This window comes from Antechinus flavipes, chromosome 2 (genome assembly GCF_016432865.1).
Source record: "Antechinus flavipes isolate AdamAnt ecotype Samford, QLD, Australia chromosome 2, AdamAnt_v2, whole genome shotgun sequence".
Classification (NCBI taxonomy): domain Eukaryota; kingdom Metazoa; phylum Chordata; class Mammalia; order Dasyuromorphia; family Dasyuridae; genus Antechinus; species Antechinus flavipes.
Genome location: NC_067399.1, coordinates 362,609,408 through 362,634,180, shown reverse-complemented (window position 1 = coordinate 362,634,180; position 24,773 = coordinate 362,609,408). Strand labels below are relative to the sequence as shown.

General features: G+C 38.2%; 1 protein-coding gene across 4 annotated transcripts in view; it reads left to right on the top strand.

The window, feature by feature from the left end:
• Window positions 1–17,396, top strand: part of TCF7 (transcription factor 7) — a 109,385-nt gene extending 91,989 nt beyond the window's left edge. Inside the window, exons 6-12 of one of the 4 annotated variants that reach the window (XR_007950733.1) lie at window positions 949–1,038; window positions 2,389–2,502; window positions 3,714–3,876; window positions 4,343–4,450; window positions 5,569–5,617; window positions 7,449–9,605; window positions 15,359–15,456. Coding sequence is in view for 2 of the 4 variants with exons in the window: in XM_051978201.1 (XP_051834161.1) it covers window positions 949–1,038; window positions 2,389–2,502; window positions 3,714–3,876; window positions 4,343–4,450; window positions 5,569–5,617; window positions 7,449–7,544; window positions 15,359–15,444 (706 nt within the window). In the remaining 2 variants the exon portion in view is untranslated. Of the gene's footprint in view, window positions 1–948; window positions 1,039–2,388; window positions 2,503–3,713; window positions 3,877–4,342; window positions 4,451–5,568; window positions 5,618–7,448; window positions 9,606–15,358 lie in introns of all 4 variants that reach the window. The other 3 variants (XM_051978201.1, XR_007950734.1, XM_051978202.1) reach the window with 3 other exon arrangements.
• The last annotated feature ends 7,377 nt before the right edge of the window (window positions 17,397–24,773 follow it).

Here is a 24,773-nt window from a genome sequence, read left to right as displayed (position 1 = left end):
CTTTTCTATGTCCTCTCTTCTCCATGTGTCTGTGTGACCAACTATCTTTGTTTTCTTCTCTGTCCCTTATCCCTCCTCTCCATTCATCCTTCAAATTGCTGCTTGGGTGACTCTTCCATTGCAGGGATCTTATGTTACTCATCAGTTGAAAAGAAATTTTTTTTAATAGCATCCAAATTTTGCTTGGCATTCAAGATCACAAATGATCTGATGTTGTATCATCTTACTTTTTTAAACTATAATTTCCATCTACCCAAATATATGTTCTAAATCATACTATATATTCTCTGCACTTAAGGATACCCACTTCTGTTCTTTGCTCATCTTGTTTCCCTATACCTACAATTTCTTCTTTCCCCTTTGTTGAATCTTTTAAAACCCAAATCAAATGTTTGAAGTTCTTTGATTTATTTTCCAGTTATAGAATCTTGTGATTCTTCATATCTTACTTTAAGTATATTTTTTGCATGTTACAGTATACTCTCAATTACCCATGTATGTCTTCTTATCCAGTTCTACACACTGCAATGGGAGCAGGGACAATTTTATCTAAATTTATTATCTTCCCCATTACCTAGCATGGTGATCAGCACACACAGGAAGTATTTACATGAATAAATGAATATAATGAATACAACCCCAGACTGTAAACTGTTAGTTCGGTCCAAAATAGTCTGATCCTATTCAATTTTCCGCCACACTGGAATTTCCCTGAGAGATTCTATAGAAGGGACTATATAGAATCTTTGACTTTGCATCTAGCTCTTAGAATCTGTTGCAAAATGTTTCTAGAAAGGAATGTTTAGCTAGTATCCCTTGGAAGCCCTTCCCAAATGTCTAGCTCTCCATTGTCCTTGCTCCACTTTGAGCCAGCTTCCTCTTGCCCTTTCTTTCCACCCTCAGCAGAGCCAGAGCAGCTGCTGAACTCTCTCTCTTCCCTGATCACAGGGCAAGCCCGCCTCTCTATCCCCTCTCCCCTTCCTGTGGATATAGACAGCACTTTTCGACTGCAGTCTCCCCGGGGGCACCTTACCCTAGGTGAGTATGGGCCATTGGTTCCATGTGTTCAGGTGGCTCAGCCATATACCTTTGGCTTTTTCCATGTGTTGTTCCACCAATGCTGGCAGTAGAAAGGGCCTTGTCCTGTCCGTCCATTTGTCTGTCTGCCTCAGAAGCAGACTTTAGCTTGCAGTGTTGTCTGTCCAGCCTTTCCATCCATCTACCTAACTGATGTGTATTATACTTCCCCCTTCCAAACTCCTCCTCCCCCCATCTTCCTCTCTCCTTCCCTCATCCCTTCCCCCCTAGGGCAGGGAAAAGTGGTTTAGCTAAGCCATTCCTAGGTCTCCTCTTCGGTCATATACTGGAAATGGACAGATCTTGGCATCTCTATGCCCATCTCAGGGTAGACAAGCAGAAGGAAATGGACCTCAGGGAGATTTTTCCTCCATATACCATCCTATTATGGTGCTTTAACAAAGGAACACTAGCCCTATTCCACCTCACTCCAGTGAAAGGGCCTGGAAAAAGGTCCAAACTTCTGTTTCCAATGCATGTGTTGGACTATATGTACACTTCTGTGTGCACATATCAGCTCTTATGTATACTTGCTTTAGCTCCTGCTTTTGCTCCATTTTGCAATAGGTGGAAAGAACCACCCAAATCTTCTGGGAGAAACCTGGAAATTGCTTGAGGCAGTGGCAGGAAGATTGCCAGCTTTCTTCTCAAGCCTCCTGCCTTAATACTCTTAACAGTCTTCCAGCATTCAGTAGAAACTGAGCCTTCTCTGCCATGGTTCTAAGCACCCAAATACTGATCAACATTGATCCCTATAGCCCCCAAACACCATGGTACAATGTATCTTTTGGGGAGGAATCAAGGAAATGAAATTTAAGCTTTAATCACCAAAAATGCTGTGTAACAGCAATAGAGTCATTTGAGCCTGCAAATGGAAGCAAATTTTCACCTGAACCATCTACCTCCCAGGTCAGTGGTGAGAAAAGTATTCTATCTTAAAGCACGACATAATAAATGTGTGAGGGGCAGTGTGCTCCAATAAGAGTTGTTGGATCTGTAGTCTGGGAACAGGGGTTCAAATGCCAATTAACATCAGTATTGACTTTGAGCAAGTCATTTAAACTTTATGAACATTGATTTCCTCGTGTGTATATATGTGTGTGTATAGTGTTTTATTTGGGGGATGGTGGTTAAGGGAGTGTGATGAGTCTTTGCTCAGTGTTGTTTGAGAATATACGTCTGTCTGTCTCATAGCCTCTTTTCCCTGGCATTTTTTCCTTGTGCCTCCTGATTCAATAAACCCAGTGAGTGCTCTGGCCTGGAGGTCCCGCCAGTCAATGATCTTTCTTTCTTTCTCTGCTCTTTCCCCAGGTTCACCCATCCATCTCTGATGCTAAGCTCAGGTATGCACACCACTGGCATCCCTCACCCTGCCATTGTACCCCACTCAGGAAAGCAGGAGCTACAGCATTATGACCGGGGCCTGTAAGTGAGCTGGGAGCAGAGATTGGGGGTGATGTAATCCTCAGTGCAGAACTAGAAGACTTGGGTTCAAATCCCAGCTCTCACTATTTCCTTGCTATGTAACTTGGCAAACTTTGTCTTTGGATTCTCTAAATTAGTTTTCTCATCCATAAATGGGAATAGAACTATTTGTTCACCAAAGAAAGTAGTTCTGAAGAAAGTACTTTAGTCCTGGCTTTTTTGCTAACGATACCTCTTTTTCGTTTCTGATTCGTTTCTGAGCCCCAGTTTAACCTTTTACAGTGAGGATAACTAGAATCATGCTGTGACTGAAATATACATCCAAGAGTCCAAGATCCTACCAGGATGAGTCCTTAGATGGTCTTAGGAGTACTTTCTGACTTTACAACATCTCATTTTCCCTTAGAGATCCAGGACTATATATAAATCTGCCTGTAACCTTGTTAGTATGTCTGGTCGTCTTGGGGTTCTATAGGTCTAAAAGAGGAAGCTGAGAGAAGGGTCAGTCTTCAAGTGAAAGTTTGCATTGGAAAGGAGATCAGGGATGTAACATGGTAGCTGTTATATACCTCATTTAACCTTCAGCTCAATTTTCAGTTTAGCCTAAAGTGACTTCCATATTCACCTCTAAGGATTCAGGTTGTACCTCTGACATACTTTGTGATTTTTGGCCATATGCTGCCCCTCTGTGGACTAGAGTGGCAAGTTCATCCTTATTACTACATGCATTAATCCCCTCTTAATTTATAGAAACCTGATCCAAGCAGAAATTTGTTTGCAAACAATAAGCTGGGGGGAGATGGGGGGGAAAAGAGGAGAGATAATTCGCCTTAATAAGAACTCATCATCGCCCAAAAATAGCCACTGGTCCTCTGAATTTTTAATAGCATCTGATTTATAAGAAGCCTAATTACATATAAATTTTCAATGTCTACCATATAGAATGAGGTACAGCAGCAATAACCGATCTTCTGTTTGTGTTCTTGTTATATTCCATTTCATAATAAAGAAATTAAAACGAGATAGGTCTTGGAAAGCCAGGTCTCTCAGTCCCTAATAGTTCTTTAGGGCAATTTGGCAAAGTTGGGGGAGGAAAGAGGGATAACTTAAATGTCATGATGTTGCTTATCCCCACCTCATGCTGTCTTTATTTAATTCCACCCACTCATCCTTACCCAAACTACAAAAAATCCTATCTCGGTCTCTGCCAGGAAACCTCCATCAGAAACCAAGCAGGAGAAAGAAGCTAAAAAGCCAACCATTAAAAAGCCCTTGAATGCATTCATGTTGTACATGAAGGAGATGCGGGCCAAGGTCATCGCAGAATGCACACTCAAAGAGAGCGCAGCCATTAACCAGATCCTAGGGAGGAGGGTAAGAGCCAGGAGTCCCTTGAGTCAGAATGGTTTGGGCACCCAATGGGAAAGGAAATGTAAGGGAGGGAAGGGGGAAAGGAGTCATCTTTAGAAAGTGTACATTTTCTAGCCACCCCTAACTACTCTCAGACTTATCCCATCTTTCTTAGTGTTTCTCCCCCCCCCCGCCCCCCCCCCATCTCCATCTGTTTTTTTAATTCTGTATCTTGTTGTAGTCTTTGTTCCTCCCTCCCACATTGTAGTGCATTCTGCACTAAGCAAACTGGGTGAGGCCCCTTGAGAACAGTATGCTTTTTCCCACCCAAAGGTTCACAAGTAGAGGTGAGGATCACAATTATAGGGTTAAGGTGGAGAATATGGGAGCAGAAAATATAAAAGGAACCCTCCTAAGGAGATGGATTAGGGAGGGCTCAGACTTTCAGGGGACTGGGCCAGGTAATCACAGCACCCATGTTCCATTTCAGTGGCATGCGCTATCTCGAGAGGAACAGGCCAAGTATTACGAACTGGCCCGAAAGGAACGGCAACTCCACATGCAGCTCTATCCTGGCTGGTCAGCTCGAGACAATTATGTGAGTGTTGGACTGTAGGAGACCTCATGGTAGATGTCGATGTGGAGTACACTCCGAGTTTTTCCTATTTGAACAATTCATGATTGGTCAATTTTCCACACTTTCCCATACCTTCTCTCCCAATGAAAGCCTGGTAGGCGTAAGGATGAGTATCTCTTCTCATTCCAACATCCAAGAGTGGATAAGGGAGGAAAGAAAAGAGAGATGTTAGGAGCATACAGAAAAGAAATACAAGCTAACCCAGAGATATTTATAATATATAATAGACATATAATATAGGTGCCTGGTAGTTGGAAGGGCAAGAGGAGATAGGACAATGAGATGGGCAGTGAGACGGTAGAGAAAGCCCTTCCCTGCTGTAACCTTTAAGAGGCAGTGGTGAGTAACAGGGAACAAAGGAAAAATATTCAGAAGTGTCCACCATATGTACAGCATAATAATAGCTTTAACAACTTTAATCTAAAGGCTGCCTGAGAATATAGCATAAAAATATTAGAATATTAAACATGTAAGTGAAGAAATTTAGAGATCATTAATCTAATCTATGCTCAAACAAGAAATCCTATCTACAAGACTTCCATAAATGGAGAACTAAGTGCATCCAGACAGTGAGATTATTACATGCCTTCACAATTAAGATACACATTAGCTATTTTGCCTGAAAGTGTATGGAAATTGTGAATTCAGTGAAATTAAGTGTGCTGAAGGCAAGAAAACACTGGTGTAACAAAAGACCTGGGTTTGAATGCCAGTTCTCAATTGATTTCCTCATCCATAAAATGAGGAGGTTGGACTAAGTAATCTTAAAAGTTCCTACTAGCCCTAAATTCTAAGTTTTTAAATTTTATTTAGACAAAATAAATTTATGAAAAAGAACAGACAAAATTGTTTGGGAAAGATGATGTCTTTTTAACTATTGATATTTGCTTCATATACTGTCCTCCTAAGAGACTCCACTCAAATTAAAATTAAAGTACAGTGATGGAAGAAGGATTAACCATTGTTTTCCTTCCTAGATCATGAGGTTAGGCCTTAGGAAGAGGGAATGTGGCTAGAGGATAATGTCCCTGACCTTCCTAGCATTCACATTTTAAGATTATGTCTTCTCACCCACACAGGGGAAGAAAAAGAGAAGGTCAAGAGAAAAGCATCAAGAATCAAACACAGGTGAGCATGCCCTTAGGCAGCCAATTTGCAAGATGAGTAGTAGTAAAGAAAGAAGGGATAAAAGAGTCCCAGAAGAGAAGTTCCTAGTCCCAGAGGAATTAACAATTTGTTTATCCATTCTTATTTCTTAGGGATCACTCCATAGCTAGGCTGCCTGGAGACAATTTACTTGGTAAAAACTAACATTTTTAAAAAAGTTTTATGGATCCATCTATACCACTGCTGCTGATTTTGGCCAGGAAAGACTGGTCTCAAGTCAAATTGTGAAGTGTAGGGTGACCAGGATCCACTTTCTGCTTATATAACACCCTCTTACCTACATCACCATCACGCCACCCTCCACACCGCCCCCCCCCCCCAAAAAAAAAATAACCACCACAACCCTGGCCAAACCTGTTTTCTGGAAGTTCTCTCATTGGGAAGATTCTAAATCAACTTATTCAACAAAATGAGCTAATGACTAAATAACTAAGGTCTTTAGAGTGTTTATCTGTATTCTGATAGGAAACAAATACCTCAAAGGATAAAGAACGTTCTACTGATTAATCCCAAAGTCAGAGTTCTAAAATGCTCGAACTAAAAGGGAAGTCCAATGCTTTCAGTTTCACAGATAAGAAATCCTCCCCCGCCCCCAGGGGAAAAAAACTTAGTTCTCACTGTTCATTTAATGGAAGAGCTGAATGTAATGTGTTCCCCCTGCACCAAAATGGTTGTACAGAGTTGAAATGATAATGATTATCATGATGACTAAGCCTCACAAAATATGGTCATGTTGAGTAACACCATTCAGAAAAAGATCTTCCTTCTGTATGATGTTATCATCTCCCCCTGCATTGGTGGTCTTTTGACCAGCTAAGATAAGAAAGGATATGATAAAAATGATGACATTGATTAAATCTAGAGAGTTTGAATATTGAGGCAAGTTAATGAGAAACCTTCAGGTCTACAATGGGTTACACTATCTCAATCCTCTATCTACAAGGCAGCAAAACTGGACTAAGCTACATGGGGGACCTATAGCATATCTACAAGAACTTGGGGTTGTCACACACTGAAATGGGTACCAGACAATTTCTAAACTGGAAGAAATATTAAGAGATACTCTAGAAGCAGGTGATATTAACCTTTTGTTTTTGTTTTTTTTTTGGGGGGGGGAGTGAAGGTCTCATGAAGTCTTTGGCAGTCTTGTAAAGTTGAAAGACCCCATTCTCAAAAGAATGTATTTAAAATACATAGGATTAACAAGAAAAAAATTAGTTATTTTAACATTTTATACTTTTAATGTTATTTTTCATTAAGATTAAATCTTAATTTAATTTCAACAGTCAATGTGCCCTAGATATTGGTGACAAAGAATTCAACAATAATGAGCATTTATTATTTATCTATAAGCACTAAATGCTGAGGATACAAAAGCAAAAAAGGAAACTCCCCTTTTCCTTGAAGCAGCTTACATTCTAATAGATTTTAGATTAAAAATCATGTATAAAAATAATTGAATAGTACAAAGGCTGCAAGATAGGATCTGAAGGTAGCACCAAAAACAAGGTAAAACCTTGCTGAAAATTATTTCTCTGCTCGAGATGACGTCAGCTCCTGTTGCACTGTAGAATTAGAAGAAACAAGATAACTACTAAAGATATCTGCTTTACTCAGGAACCCCAAGAAAGGGACAGTTTGCCACAAGAGTTAGCTATAATGTCAAACAAGAAAGAAAACAGGAGATCTGGCTTCCAAAAAGTTGGGATACAAGGAATTCTTTGGTGACCCTCAAAACATGTACTAGGTTTGTATTATTTATACACTAAGCTCAGGTCGGTCTTCCTCCTAGGGGAGAAGGTGAAAGGGCTGGAGGAATGCCTCTCTACACTCCAGGTTACCAGGGAGAATGAAGTGTTCCTTGAAAGCCTAGAAGAAGGGCTGCAAGGTAAAACCAAGAAAAATGATACAAAGAGGCAAAGGGGGTATACTGTCCTCATAAGTTTGGAGAGTAGAAGAATGCAATACAAAAAAAGGAAGGGAAGAATAATTAGGCTTTGAGGCTTGAGCCTAATGAACAGACATGTAGATTTTCCCAAAAAAGGGGTGGGGGGAATTGGAGAGGTCTTGTTTTCCAAGGAGTAGTGATGTAGTACCAGGAAAGAAATTATCAAGATAATTAGTGGTGATAGGTGGCTTCTTGCTAAGGAGTCAAGAGGTTGCTATATGGGAATAAGCACATGACATAGGGAGATTTCCAATGTTTGTCAAAACTTGACCTATTATAGTGATTCATGTAAAAACCAATGATACCACCAAAGGAATTTAGAAAGCTTGCTAGGAATTAGGAACTCCTAGGCAAAAAACTAAAGGAGCTTAGGGCTTTAGCGTAGTACTTTGATCATTACTTCCAGTGGAAAGTGGAGGTTTCTAAAGAGAAAGACTGACTTAGGAAATGAATGTCTGAGAACAGGATCAGGATTTTAGGACTATAGTTAACAATAGAGGTATTATGAGTCTTGGTCTAACAAGGGTGGTAATATTATATTTGTCTGGAATCAAGAGGAATTTAAGTTAAAACATGGAGCAGGAAAGGGAAAATTACTCTAATCTTTCAAGGCTTTGTTGAGTAGCAGGTGCAACACAGGAAGACAGAAGCCAGCTAAATAAATTCATCACCTTAGATGTCTATACACAAATGCACTGAAATAGAGATCCTAACTAAAGGAGGCAAATTTGGCTTTGTTGATATCACTAAGATTTGAAGGGATAGTTCTAGAAAAAATAGAATTAATTAAAAACAGATCAAAAACCTTGCAGAGAGGCAAAATTGTAATTAATAGTGACAGAGACTTAAATTATCCAGATTTTTTTTTTACCGAAGTTCTCTCTGCAATTATGATTTGCTTTAATAATAAATTGATTTTAGAAATGATATAAATAATCTAGGACGTGTTCAGAAAAGCATGGTGAAAAACTAGAAATAGTGTCATTTCTCAAAAAAGATCAATTTTTTCCATGTAACACTGGGAATGTCCAACCTGGAGATAAGACCATTAATTCTTAAGTACCTGAAGGGCTAGCCCTGTGGCACAAGAACTGATTTGTTTTCTTGGACCTCAGGTGCAGAAGTAGAAATAATTGGAGGGAAGAAGAATTTGTTCAGAATCAAATTTCGACTTTCCTAATAAGATCTGTCCAAAAGTGGAAATGACCACCACTACCTGAAAGTCACCCTCCCACCCATGGGAAGGTTTCAAATAAAAGCTGAATGGCCATTTGTTAAGGGTGTTGTAGAAAGGATTCTTGTTCATCTAGATAACTTCTGAGGTCCATTCTGATATGCTTTGATTCTCTCTAATCCCTTTATTTTACAAAGCAGAAAACTGAGGAAAGAGAAAGAGTTTTGCTCAAAGAGTTACATAGGAAGTAGTGGAGTCAAGATTTGAATACAGGTCAACCGTGCTCAGTATATCATGTTATATTAAAAGCACAGAGATATCTGCTCTTCTTAGTCCAAATGAAAGCAAGACTCATCTGACCCCTGTCCAGAGGGGGTGAAAACCACTGATCTTTTATACTCTTGGCACCAGGGAAATGGGCTCAGAGATTATGCCCAGTGAGAAGGAAAGGACTAGAAATTATAGACTACAGGTTAAGGCCTCCCACCCCTTTTCTCTGCTGTCCTGCTTGAGGCTCTGCTTTGCCTTACAGACTAACCTCATTTTTTTCAACTCAGGTTTCCTGCTGGAGTGATACTGCTTTTGCAAAATGGATGTGTATGGTCTAGGTTTTTATATTTTTATGAGTGGCTAAAATAGATGTTTGCCTCTTCTCTCCTACTCCTTCCCACCTTTTTCTCTCTCCTGCCCCATTCCCATTGCCTTTCTGCCTGCTCTCCAAATTTGCCTCACCCTCGCATGCTTGTGTGGGCAGACCCTGGCTCTCCTAAGAAATGTCGAGCTCGCTTTGGCCTCAACCAGCAGACGGACTGGTGCGGTCCATGCAGGTGGGTATCTCCTCCTCCCCTTCCCTGTCTGTATTCCCTGAAGCTGCTTTCTAGAAAGGGGTTGGGGGATGCATGATACCCTTCCTAGGGCATCCTTAGAAGTCAGTAATACACCCATCTTACTCCTTTTTAAGATTTCTTCTTGCTGTTCTCTTCCTGCTTCATGTTCCACCACCTGTACTACCAATACCTATCCAAATTTAAGGAAAGCTTACAGGCATCCTCATTTTCCAATATAGAATCTCTTATGAACAGAATCAAGTCTTTGATCACTGTAGGCTGAAGAAGGCTTTATGGAAGCCTTTTTTAGCTCAGGCTAAATCTTTTAGAGTGGATGAGAAAATAAAGTGGGTGGGAACACAAGCTGAGATGGGAGGTATTGTATGCAGGGAGAACTGTGTGCAACAAGAATGAGGGCAAAATGTGTCCTGGCCAGATTGATGCAAAGAATGCATGGGATAAAGTGATGAGGAGCAGTGTTGAGTCAGACTGAGAAGGATCCATCAGAGAATTTAAACTTGGCAGAACAGGCAATTAAGAGACATTTTAACGAGATAGGTGATACACTGTAAAAACTTTTACGAAAAGAGTTAAGAATCAAGACAAGGAAGTCACAAATCAAAACAGTAGTTCCAGGTGAGATGCAGAGGATGGCCCTTAAATGAGAAAGAAGAGCGCGAATGCACAAGACTAGGCAATTGGATGATTGAAGATAGAGGTAGAGATGAAAGCAAGGAAATCTGGATGGCTGGGAAGGTAATACCAATAACATATGAGAAAGCCAGATATGTTGACTTTTTCCAAGAACACTTTTAGAGAGAGATACAGACTCCATTTCAAGCCTGGAGGTTATACTAGGTGTCTCTTGGGTTGAGACATAAACCATTTTATTCCAGATCAGCCATTATTAGTTCCTCAACTAAGACTCTAGCCCCTCAGAAAAAGCCAGGGTACCTCCCCAGAATTATTAAAAAATTGGTAGGGTACCTGGGTGATGGGGAGAGGATTTAGTCCTTTGATTGAATCATAGTATTGATTCACTGACTCCCAAAACACTAACTCCCTTCACTCTCATCTATTAATATCAGCTTGAACTCTAACCTCTGTCAAGGTTTTCTCCTTTCTGCCTTCAAACTTGCTTTTCTGGTCTTTTTCTCAAAATCATCTTCTCAATTCACACAAAAAAGAAAATTGTACTACTATAAGATGGATATCAACTTAATATCCCCAGCTATGCAGTCAGGAATATAAAATGATCGAGAAATAGATGAAAAGTTGATGAACAGATGGAATATTGCCAAGTAAAAGGAAGAAGAGGAGAAAGTAAAGGAGGTCAGGGACAAGGCTGTCCAAAAAGAGGACCATCAAGTTATACTCCCCAGATGCTTTACTGCCCCCAACATAGAAATGGGATCTTTTACCCTTGAAACGCCTGCTAAGCAATTTGCTAAGCAAAAGTGGAGATCATGGGATCATAAATGAAGAGCTGGAATGAGTGTTAGAGAGCATCTATTCTAACTCTCTAGTTTTAAGATGAAAAAAGGCCCAGGTGTCTACCAAGAAACTTGCTTCTAGAATTATCTTAGTAAGTAGATTCAAATACAGATTCTCTGAGTATAAATGCAGCTCAACTTTCCACTACACCACATTGAGTGAGCCAAAATCTGATTGTCAGTAACATTCTCTGAGCCTTTCTTGAAATAAAGTGGGAAATTAGAAAATGCAACCAATATAACTCAGGTTTGAATGGCAGGATCTTCAGGACCCAGGATTAATAGAAGAGCAAAAAGAAAACAAATCTCAACAAGATTAGAACCAGCAGGGAGAAATTATATATATACACACACACACACATACATACACACATATATATGTGTATATATACATATATGTATATATACATATATATGTATTATATATACACACACACAACACACATATATATGTATTATACACACACACACAACACACATATATATACAGCAGGCTCTTCCTTGAAGCTATAGATTAGGGACTAGATAGAAGATGATACCTCCTTGTCTTGGCTTTTTACTACAGAATCAGTCTTTGACCCATGAGAGGGCAATTTCACGTTTAGTGAACAAGTAAAAGAATGAGATTTGTAGTCAGAGGACCTGGGTTCAAATCTTAAATCCATTATTTAATGCCTGTATGATTTGGGGCAAATTACTATCCCTCCTCCCTCCACCACCCCCAGTATTTAGTTTCTTCTGTAAACTGAGGTTAAGCTAAGATGATTTCTAAGGTTACTTTCCAAGTATAAAATCCTACAAAGGCTCCAGAAATTCAATTCCATTTTTATTGAGCCCAACTCACATTTGTAGGTCATCCAATTTAACCCTGAAAGGACTATGAATTCCACAGATCAAAAAGGAGTCACAGACAAAGTTGGAATTCCTATCTCAATTCAATTCCATGGACATTTCCATACATTTGAAAGAAAAAATGCTAGGGAAAGTATTCCTACTCTACAGGGTGCTCAGTCGTTTAACCATCTCCATGTATGATCAATAGTAAAGTAGATTCTTAATGTCCTTGGCCCCAGAAGTTAATCCATCCAACAAGCTTGTAATGATTTTCCAATGTGTCATGTGAATTAAGCTGTGGTAAAGATCCAGTGACCATTAAGATACTGATAGCCTAGCTGTAAAGACAAGACTCACTTTTATAAAATAACTAGAGAATATAAGAAAAAACTGTTAAGACAGATTAGCATAATGAATACCTCAAAAATCAACAGGAGAAAAGAAAAATGTTAATAAACTTACAAGTCTGTCCTGTATGTGGAGAGTCAGTTGTTAAACATTTGCTTTGGCCTTTGGTACTACAGAAATTCAGAGAAAGAAAAACCACTATGGATTTCTATTCAGAACGAACTTTCTAGAAGCAGACACAAACATATATGTATTCATATATATATGTATATATATGAATGATATATTTTAATGCTAAACTCCCTTGAGTGAAGATTATTTCTAGGTCAAAAAAGTGTAAAGATCCGCTCACTTTGGGTAATTTCTAATAGAACATTCCTGTCTCAACAACAAAGGGAGTGTCTGGTAAGTAATGGCAAAATGATAACAAAGAACAGACAAGACTCCTCTCTTTCCCTCACTCACCTTCCAAAATCTCCAAGATCAAGTTCTGCAGCCAAGGGGAGATGTTTTCTGTCCAGCTAGAGTCCAAAAGCCTTTCAGAGTTTTTGGTCATTCTTTTGTTTTTAAGTATTATTTGGAATGCACCAAATCAAAGCTATAGTATTAGTGGGGAGGCATAGGAGGGGGGGAAAAACTAGGGTAAACTATTTACTCTAGAGGAACTGCCTTTGGTCAAAAAAAAGAAGTGTGCCTTTTGCTCTTTATCTCTGTAATTGTCAGGGTACAGAGCTCATTTACAATGTGCTCACATCTTTGCATTTTGTACATAAGGCTTATCACCCACAGGCTACCAAGCATATTATATATTATCGAAGACCTTTCCATTCCATACCACCATCCAGATGTATAGATCAAGTTTACCAGCTTTCAGATGCCCTGGGACTCCAATAGGTTGTTCCCAGGCTGTTCTCCTAAGAATGCTTATTGTTTTGCTACTTTGTGGCTGGTGCTAGAACTAAAATCATCCCTATGTCCTTGAAGGTAAGACTTTACAGCATAGTTCATGGAATAGTTATATACTAAGTTGAGAAGACGATCTTTGACCAGAATTCTAGCTAAGCCAAGCAAGGAAGAAAATTCAAATCAAGAATTTTTGAAGTTTCTAATAAGACTTAACAGAGTATTGAACTGGGCATTATGGAGGAGACAAGAAAAAATGACAAAGTCCTTGCCCTCAGTGGAGCTTATCATTGAGTGAAATAGAACAGTTCAAACCAACAGTTTACTAAACAAATGCAGGGAGATGTGCTAGGAGCTGATAATACACAAAAAATAAATGGCATAGTCTTTGATCTTAAAGAGCTTTAATATTCTACTGGAGAATTTCACCACATCCACAAAAAAACCCTAAAATAAGATAAGGAGAAATAAGAGCTCTCTGAATAGGGCTATCTGAAAAGGATGAATGACACTTTGAATTAGAGGATGAAGGAGAAGGAAGATCATGGAAAGTTGGACATGAGAATCTGAAGGCAAGGACAAGGAAAAATACATTCCTTTAACAAATAAATAAACCCATGGAGGCAGAAGGTTGAGTTTGAGGTTCAGTCAGTAGCTAAGAAAGTAGGTAAGCCAGGTGGGTAGCTGTAGGATTAGGAAGTGTTTTAAATGCTTGGATTAAGAAGTGTGTATTAAATATAAGGGAGGCAAGGGAATGGTAGTAGAGTATAGAAAAAGCAAGCTGGCAGGCCTTTGTAGCCCTAAGCAAGTTGTTTAACTTTCTAGTGTTCTGAGCAGCATTTTAAAGCCCTAAGTTGATTGGGGAAGTTGTCTCTCTTATGAATTTCCTATACCAGATGAAATAACAAATATTTCGTACGAGGCAATAAAAAACAATGAAGATTTCTGAGCAGGAAAAGGACTGGGTCAGCTGTTTTGTTTTAGGAAGATTTTTGGCAATTGGTGAAGGGAAGAGACTAGAGAATAGGAAGCTATTACAATAGGCCAGGCAAGAAGAGATAATGGCCCCAAATACAATATGTTTGAAGAACAGGGAACTGGAGATTAGTGGAAGTATAACTTATACGAGTACACAAATTATTACAAGTTATATTGAAGCATAAGGTGATACAGGAGTTCTTAAAAAGAATTTGTTTCCACCTAAGAAATGCTTCATGGAGTAGGCAGCATTTTTCCTGAGCTTTGAAGGGTAGGTAGGCTTTCAATTTATAGGAGGAGGTAGGAAAGATATTTCAGGTATAAAAAAAGGCAAAGAAAGATACAAGTAACATATATAGGAGTGTGGCAAACAGTTCAAACCAAGTCAAGGTTGAAACTTAAATGACAAATAGTTTGGAGCCAAGGAATAGTTTTAAAAATAATATGATCAGAAGGGAGGGTTAAAAAAGTATGATATGAAAATTGGTTGGAGAAAACTGGGAATAAAAAGTTAAGAACGTTGTTTGTAAGGTCCAAGTGAAAGAAAATAAGAGCCTAAATGACAATGGTAGCAGCAACTTAAGTGAGAAGGACTAGATGTAGATGCCAGTCATAGAAGAATAGATGGGAAATTTACTGGGGCTAATGAAAGAAATATAAAGCCAGGAGGAAGAATGGGAATCGAGGGAGAAAGAGAATGAATTGGCTTTGTGGCAGGGAAGAAAAAAGATCCGAAAGGGAAAAAAACATTCTTCATCACTGTTACAAGAGCCACACATCTGCTGTTAAGATGAGCATTTGCGTTATTAACATTCTCCTTATACATTCTTTTCTCAACAATCTGGATGAGGCAGACAAAATCCAACTTTTAGAATTATTGGCCTTAGAAGGGCATACCCTATTGCTTTTTTAAAGCATACTTTTTGATGTAGAAAAACTGAGTTGGAAGGGAGAAGATTAAGAAATTTGTAGCACAGTCATTTAATGGGAAAGACAAGCATATTTACTTGCTAAACAAATAGAAGCTTCTAAGATGGCTTCTCAGCAGGTGGTCTCTAGGAGAAAAGAAAGGAATCAAGGATCTAGTTCCTGTAAGGTTTTGGCTTGGTGCAGTATCAACAAACCTGTTTCAATCTGAGGTGTATGAACTGTCAATTCAACCCTTTGCTTACAGATAACTCTCTTCACTATTCTTAGGAGGAAAAAGAAATGCATTCGGTACTTACAAGGAGAAGGAGAAGGACGCTGCACCAGCCCAGTTTCTTCAGATGGCAGTGCTATAGACTCCCCTCCATCCCCTCTGGATTCCCTCCAATACATTCGCCCTGCTTTTACCCTAGACCAGCTCACCAGTCCCACTGACTTCACACACAGACAACCAAACTGCCCTTTCTCCCTCTCTCTCCATCTCAAATCTACTCCTCATGGGGCTGGACTCCCAGCAAGGTGATCCTTAGCCCTCGGCTTCCCAGCAGCCTTTCCATGAACATTCAAGCATCATGGCAACAGGAACACAAAAGGTTCTCTTCCATTAGGCAGCTATGTCAAAAGCATAGGACACTTTGCTTCCTCCACAAGTGATTCAAGAGCAAGCCAGACAATCAAGCAAAACTGGCCAAGGGCCTCACCCCATTTCTCACGTAGTGCCCAGCCCTTTTATACAACAAAATGACCCAGAGCAAGCTGTTCAGGAGAGTGGTCAGTCCAATTTCAAAATGTCATCTCATCTGCCAGCCCTTTGTGTCTAAAGTGGATTTCTGCAAGGTGGACTTGTATTCAAAACATTTGAACTCTAGTCCCAGCTCCTATTACTACCTAATGAGCTTATACAGTGATCTCAGGCAAAGTACTGCCTAAATCTCAGTTGCCTCGTGTATAAAATGGGAATAACATCTGTTCTATAAATAAGAAATAGGAAATACCATAAAGTACTCTAAAATGTAAAGTAGTACTAATTAACCAAATAGTCACAACTTCTTGGTTTCTCACTGTTAAGTATTAGCAAGTCACATACCTGCTTCTGATCTTTTTCCTTTAAAACTACTGCTCAGCACTGCCCTCTCAGCTTTCCCCTCACATTCTGTAAAGAAAGAAATCAGGCACCTCTCAAAGATGTACATCCAAGATCTAATCCACCAATGACTAACTGTGAAAGAGGGAGTCTTTTTCACAGCAAATCTTGTTCAAAAGACAGGAAAACACTGTTTAAAGAGGTAACTGTCTTAACCTGGCCAAGGGCCTTGTGTAAGCTCAGAGGAAATATTTATTGCTCTGCTTGCAATAAATTCCATACTGAGGGAAGACCAGGAGGGCAGGGAAGTCTGGCCACTGCGCCCAGTTTGAACCTTAACTATTCGAGATGTTTCTTAGAAACCTGAATTCCTCAGAAGCATTCCCTAATGATTCAATGCAGAGCTCTGTTTTGCCTGATAAGCAAAAACTGTCTTTCTGCATCTTGGCTATGACCAGCAGTCCACATTCTTTTTAAAATAATTTTTTATACATTCCCATATCTAATTTTTTAAGACTGCTTGTTAAGAGTCTTGGCTTATTACAGTAAAGTTTTGATGTAGGAATTTAGATATGACATTTAAGACCCATAGATAAACCTTAAACTTCACTTAAACGTTTAGTTTCAATTTCAACTTCCAATTCTGATCTAAATTTGTGCTAGTATCCTCTCAGCTAAAAAAGACAGTTTATGGGCTTTCCTCCTTTGGTGCTTCCTCAGTGTTTCCTAGGAGATAAGGTCCCACTGGAGTTAATAAAGAAGGATGATGTGCCTCCCTCCTCCCCCCTCCCTTCCAGGAAATCAAAAATTTCCTGCATTATCTTTTCAGATTCACTGGTTTGAAGTAATAACAACAGGGCCCCAGAAAGGGCCTCAAATTTACTACAGTGGCTATTATAATCAATTTCTGAGCCTATTTAACTTTGAGCCTTGGAATCTTACCATACTTTTTTTTTTTTGGGGGGGAAAGGGGGACCTTTCTCTCCAAAGTATATGTTAACCTAGTTTCAAAAGGAGCCATTCATTATAAGGGTAGTCTATTTTTCCCTCCTATTCTACCCAACTTCTTATATACTGAAGATAATGTATTATTTTTGCTACAGCACTGCAAGAAATTAAGGAAAAAACGATTATAGTGTACAAAATATTTTTGTATTTTCTTAAAGCATCAACAAGGAATGCAACTTTTTTACATGAAAATAAAGATATAGGTTTCTATAACAATTTGAACCTTAGGAGGCTGTTTACAATGCGAGTACTACATTTGATTTGCTTATTTTCCTTTATACAGCTACTACCCAGTAAAACCTTGGAGTCTTTATTTTTCTTTAAGGGGTGTGCACACACAAATAAAATTCCTGGGGCTTTGCACAAAAAAATTAGTCCAAGGACATAACCTTTTTTCTAAGTCAAAACACCAACTTACTAACCCCTCTTTCCCAGCCAGGAACTGCTGTCTTGTTGGGATCAAGGCCATAATGACAAAGGGGTTTTCCCACTCCCAATGGGGGTCAGGTTCTATAGATCATTTCAATGTTTATCTCTCTTCTAGGAGATATTTACCTACCATGCTTACTTTACTTTAAGGGACCCAAACTTCTCTCCCTTCAATCTGCTCATTCCTATTTCCAAGTAGCAAGTGACTTTCCCAAAAAAATCTATATATTCTAAGGTACTAGAGAAAAAGACATCATAAGCAGATGACCATTCCCCAGGCCACATGCAAAAGACAAAGCAGGGGAAAACAAGGTTCACACACTGAATTTTTGGGTAAGACCAGTCAAAATCCCTGGAAGTCAGTGGCTGAATTTTGGGGCCCAACAGGCAGTAGAGAACAATTTTAAAATTGTTTTGATATAAGCTCTTTAGCTTTATCTGAACAAATAATACACGTGTGCTTGCTGTTAACATAAACTTTTTTTTCCTTTTGGGAAAAATGATTTGATGGAAAATGAACTAAAAATCATTTAACAGTAATGTCCAAAGCAAAAAATCTAAACCCTGTTTTATTACCTCTCCCACATCCCCTTTTTCCAGAAGTTACCCAAAGTGTTATTTTATTACAAATCATTTTCATATATCATGTATGCATTAGTATGCAGAATTCTTGTACACTTTCAATTATTTTTAAATAGAAAATTTCCTAAAATGTGATGAAAGTAGGAGTCACCGCAAAACCATATCATCATAACCAAGTAAAACCACTGTATGTAGAAGGGATAAATATTTAGCATTTGGAGCAACTGGTGCAGCCATTATCATGTGTTGTAATTTTTTAAAAACTTCATTGACTTTGTAACTTTTTTGTTTAGCTTTATAAATAAAGCAATTTACGAGAAAACCGTCCATTGGGAATGGACCATTGGAGGTTATAAATACCAATTTTGGGGGATAGAGGAACTGGGAAATGGTACAGGCAGTGACATCTCTGGATTGTATACACAAAAAGTGCTGGCAAGTATGGCCTTCCATAAAAGTTCAGTAAGTAGAGGCCAAGACTTACTAAATTTGGCAATCAAAATCAAAACTTTAAAAAAGGTAAAAGTTAAGGCCATAGTAACTGATTAGATAACCAAAGCAAAGGAGGGCCAGGAAAGAAAAGTTGGGGACACAGATACTTGGTATGAAATATACAGAGAAGAATCTGAAAAGAAATTAGCAAAGGAAAGAAGGAACAAGCAAGGCAGATTTATTGTTATAGAAGCCAAAGAAAGCCAATGGCAAAATGGTGTCAAATGCTAACTCTTGAAGAAAAGCCACTTGCTAAGGGTTCAATTGTACATAAAAGGGCAACTCAGCATAGCCATGAACAGTTGTAGGAAAAGTGCATGGTAGTTTGAGGGGTTGGTTAAGACTTGAGGATATAATATGCCAAAGCAGCATATAGACAGGAGGAAGAGACAACAGAGAGGGAAGAAAACTGAGGGGATCACTGGAAGGGCTTTGGAAGGTAGTAAAAGGAGATAAAAGTACAAGCTTACATAGCTTTGAAGATGCTACAGGTCACACATCACAACTTCCACTCTAACTACACAAGTAAAATATAAAGCATCATCTTAGTAGAAACCAGGAATCCACAGTTCTAGTTCTAGTTGTGTCATTAGCTAGCTTTCCAACCTTGTTTTTGTTGTTCACTTATTTCAGTGATGTTCAATTCTCCATTATCCCATTTGGTTTTTTCTTGGCAGAGGATACTAGTGTTTTTGCCATTCCCTTCTCCAACTTATTTTATATGTGAGGAACTCAGACAAACAGGGTTAAGTAACTTACACAAGGTCACAGAGCTAGTAAGTATCTAAGGCCAGATTTAATTTGGGAAAATGAGTTCCTGACTCCACACCAGTCCAATGTGCCACCTAGCTGCTCCTTTAATAACCTTAAGGCAAGCCACATTTTGGGGGTTTTTGCTTTACTCCTCTATAAAATGAGAGAACTTGGATTAATAATCTCTTCTCACTCTCATCCCACGTACCCAGTCTGTTGCCAAGTCATCTTGTTCCTATTTACGTTTCTTATATCCTCCTCTTCCCTCTATTCACATAGGCACTCACCTATTCCAGGTTCTCACCTCGTACATAACTGCCAATATGCTTCTTTTGATTGTTCTTCCTGTCCTCAAATCTCTTCTCTCTCTCAATACCTTTTCTGCTTGGCTACCAAAGTAATCTTCCTAAAGCCTAGGTCTGACTATGTCACTCCCTTAATTTTACTTCCCAGTGGTTTCTCCCTATTATTCCCAGAATCAAATATTAAATGTTTGATTTTTTAAAAGCCTTTTCAAAACTTATTAAAACACTTATACATTACTTTCTTCCATTTATTCTCATTCAGCAGCACTGCCATATTGTTCCACATACACAACACCGCTTCTCAACTTGATTTTTAATAGCTGGCTATCCCCACATCTGGAATACAATTGCTGCTTACCACCTGTGACTTCTGAATATCTCCAAAACTCAACTCAAACTATACCTGCAAGAGGCCTTTCCCATCTCCCCTCTTCTCTCCTCATATAGTTCTCCTTTCTGAAATTCCTTTCTATTTAGACTATAAATCTTTTATATGCTGTCTCCTCCATGAGGGCAGGAATAATGATTTTTAAAATATATTTTATATCTGCAGTGCTTGGGCAAATATGTAACAAACAAATGTTGATTGACTTGGGGGAAGTGGCAGATGCACTACACAAAATTAACGATGGAAAGATTTGGAAAGGGCATAATAAAGAAGCTGAGTCTTCACAACATAAAATTTTGAAAAAAGCTTGGGAGCAAAATCATTTGATCAAAGAACCTTGAGGTTTAAGGAATTCAAATTAATTCCTCTGAGTCTTAACCCAGTTGTTCTTGTGACACTTGCAATCTGATTTCCTATTTTTCTTCCTATCTAAGGTAGATCTTCTAAAAGCCAAATTATTCAATGCTCCCTAGCATAGAATTCCTATTTCATCTTGTGGCAATAAGCCTCAGATTATAATCTTCTACTACCTCCTTTTCATTTTAGCAGTAGAGCCTAGAATTGGACCTAAGTCCCCTAGAGAGGCTCTTCACCTATGACTGGACTAAAAAGAAATCTAGTTGGGAAAATGATTCAATCTACAAGCCTTCCCAGAGAAGACTGAAAGAAGCAAATTCTAAAAGAGATAAAAGCAAAAGAATTATTTCTGATGCACACCTGAAAGGAAAATGTGTCAGAGCAAGGGGATTTAATATTCACTGCACAGTACAAGGTCAAAATCTAACTTTACCTCGTTTGCAACTGGAAAAAGGAAAGCTTTATGTGCTTAGATTTCAGAAAGTACAATTCCTTTTGTTTAACAGGTGACAACTATCAACTTACCCAAAGACTGGAGCTGGAAACTTTCACAAGTATAAGTCATAGCAATTCTCACTTACCCAGCACCTTTCCTCCCTGAGGACCACAGTACTTCTCAGTTTAACTGGCATCTTTCTGGATGAAGGCAGATACCGAAGACCTCAAAACCCAGTCTACTCACACAAACTGTTTAGTGAGATCAGGATTAGAATAATTTCAATCTTCTGAGACATGAATCAGGCAGGCAGCTTAAACATATAGCAGATCATCATCTTTGGCATATTTATTTCATGGACCTTAAGATATAACATGATTCTCTCAACCCACCCCCAAAATCTAACTACGCATAGTAAAATGGTATAGAGCACCATGGATTAAGTCAGTTCTTATTCCAGCTCCACTGGTAATATAAGAACCATACTATAAAAAAACTACATGTGTGTGCTTTTCCAAGAAATGTAAGCTTTCTAGAAAATAATTCATCATCAAAATACTACAGAACACTCAATATAAATTTGAATTATCTAATTGGTTAAAATTACTAAACAAAGTGAGAAAACAGGGATTTGAAGCCTAGGCTCTACTACTTAAATTATCTTCCCCTGAGCAATATTACCTCCCCCCTTCCCCCCTTGACCTCAGTTTTCTGTCCTGTGAAATGATGGAAATTAGACTAAATAATATGTAAAAACCTTCCCAAACAGCTATAAATTTAAGACATGCTCTCAGCATGATAGAAGCAAATCCCCACAATTCAAATTTACAATAAGGACAACCCTTGATTCAAGAAAGGTATGTGTGATCTTAAATCACTTCCCAATGAGCTGTAGTCATTCAGGAAAACCATCAAAATCTGTAGAAAGAGGAATGGAAACATGTGATGTCCATTCATCACACTACCTCTGTGAAAATCTGTTTACTATTTGCAGAAAATCTCTGGCAGAGAGAGAGAGAGAGAGAGAGAGAGAGAGAGAATGAGTGTGTTTGTGTATAAAAAAAATCTGATGTGATTTTTTTTTTTTTTTTTTTTTTTGCTGAGGCAATTGGGGTTAAGTGACTTGCCCAGACTCACATAGCTAGGAAGGGTTAAAATGTCTGAGGCCAGATTTGAACTCCTGTCCTCCTGACTTCAGGGGCTGGTGTACCACCTAGCTGCCCCCCCGATCTGAAATTTTCAGGAAAATGGAAATTAAGTGGAAAAAGTTCAAACTAGCAAGTTAAAAATAACCTAAGGGACAAAGGATTAATCTTTATGAAGACAGACTACAAAAATGCATTGATTTTTGGCCTTTCCAGATATCAATCATAGTCTAAAAATGTTCAGAAAAGAAAAAAAAAAGAATGGGAACACAGCTCCCTTAACAAATTTTAGTACTAGGAAAGAAAAGGTGCCCAAAGCTTGAAAAATACATACTAGGCAGAGGAATTTATGGAATCCATGATTCTTAAATAAGTGAAAACATATTGAAAATACATATGGTTTCAAACAATATATCTATAAATCCACAGATGATAGATATAAGATTTTTTTTTTATTGTTTTTGAAGAACCGTGACAGACAAGGACATCCTCCTATACAACGCTTTTTGTTGCCATGTGTATCCCCCAGGCTCGATTTTCTACTGTTATGCCTTTGGCTGTGACTCTTATTTCTGATAAAGACGATCAAAATAAATAGCCTTTCAAAAGGCTGCAACAGATACTCTTTCATGAACCCTTCTCCCTAAGGGAACTAAGAATCAAACATATGTGCTTTTCTCTATACCTGTTTGTAATTTATCATATTCTGCCCTGTATTTAACAATTCAGCTCAAAAGACTTATTATTAAGTATCTACTTATATAAAATGTGAGGGCACTGTACCAAGCCATGAGGAATAAAAGAGAAAAAAAAAAATAATAATAATAATCAACCCTCTATGAGTCAAAAGGTATTTATTAAGTACTTACTGTGTGCAATAAATTGAATATGAGGCCATCTGAGAAGGGAGACAACATTAACCAGAGAATCAGAAAAAAGACACCCTGGTTAAAGTTTAAAGAATGATAAGATATTATGAACATCATAAGCAAGCATTCTAAACATGGAATTCTTATACACAGATGGGAGATGGAAGGTCAATATGGGAAATAAGCTAGTATAATATTACAGCTTGACTAAAATGTACACGTAGGAAGGAGTATAATTTAAAACCAGCTGTTTCATCTTTTTTTTTCCCAGTTCTTGCCTAAAAATAGAGAATGCTAGAAAAATGCTGCATTCTAGTATTAATTAAGGGAAGTATAAGATGGAAGTTGGTAACACAATGGCGCTAATCATGTCTTCAAGAGAAATTTGAAAGCAAATGCTTACAGTAATACAAACTTTGTAAACTTACTAGACAATTAAATTGTTGTTAAGTAGTATCCATCTAGGGAAGGTATAAAGGAAACTCCTCAGCTTTCTATCTGTTCCCTCAGTATTAACTTAATCACAACTATTATTTTTCTTGTCTATAACCTAGACCAGAACAGTAGTGATCCAGGCTCCTTGCTTTCACTATCACCTTACCTGTCTTATAGTTAACCCAAAATAATCTTTCCTTGGCTTCCTTTAGCAACTGAATAGGAAGTCAGTTCTTTCTATCCAGACTATCTACCAGAGCCTATACCCAAAGGCATCTCCTTCCACCACTTTAAGAAGGCACAGTTTCCAATTCAATGAAATTTTCTTCCAATTTTCAATGCCTTTCTGATAAGGCATCACTTTCAACAAGGAGCTTCCTTAATTTCTACCTCTTAAAAATGAAATTGTGATAATCTAAGGCAGGAATTATAAATGCTTGAGCTCTTAATTGGAAATTGAGTGAATGACTGTAAGAAGTAAGAGAATTAGACAAGTTCTGAGATTTCCCTTTAAATAACGCAAAAGGAAAAAGTCAACAGAAGAACTGTCTTTAGGAAGGATGGGAAACAAGAACAGAAAGAAGGAATTGATGAGTTGTGAATATGTTATACAGAGTTATCAAGCTACAAAAAAGTGCAAATGATCAAAAGCAATGGAAATGTTTTCAGAGCAGAAGAGATCACAGTTAAAGTTTCAGATCTGAATCATCTGCATACAGACCAACATACATATTAAAAACCATTCAGTGATGTTTTAGAAGATATGCCCACAGGACTGGAGAAGGGCAAAAAGCCCAGTTTACAAATCATATGTTAATAAATTTGCTGACTCAAATTCTGGAAAAAAGTCTAAAACATTAAAGGGATTATTAGTGAAGTCAGGAGTTATAAAGAAGAAAAAATCAAAGATAGAATCTTAGGATAATGCAGAGAAGGAGAGAAAAGTGAATATATCATTCTAATATCCTGGACCAAGAGCTCTGCAATCAGTAATTTGAGTCTTTTTTTTTTTTTTGGGGGGGGGGGGGAATAGTAGAAAGAATAAGGGAAGATGATGATACTAAAACAAAGGTAGAATTAAACTTTATTACTTTTATTTTCTTTGACACGAATGAGATTTGTGATAGAAAAAACAATTAGTAGAGAGCTAAAAGCATGGCAATAGTAAGAAGCACGGTCAAATTACCTGATCCAGACCAACTAACATATTAAAAACCATTCAGTGATGTTCATTCAGTGATGTTTTAGAAGATATGCCCACAGGACTGGTGAAGGGCAAAAAGTCCAGTTTACAAATTATATGTTAATAAATTTGCTGACTCAAATTCTGGGAAAAAGTCTAAAACATTAAAGGGATTATTAGTGAACATATAGAAAAGAAAGCTACTATGACAAACTACTG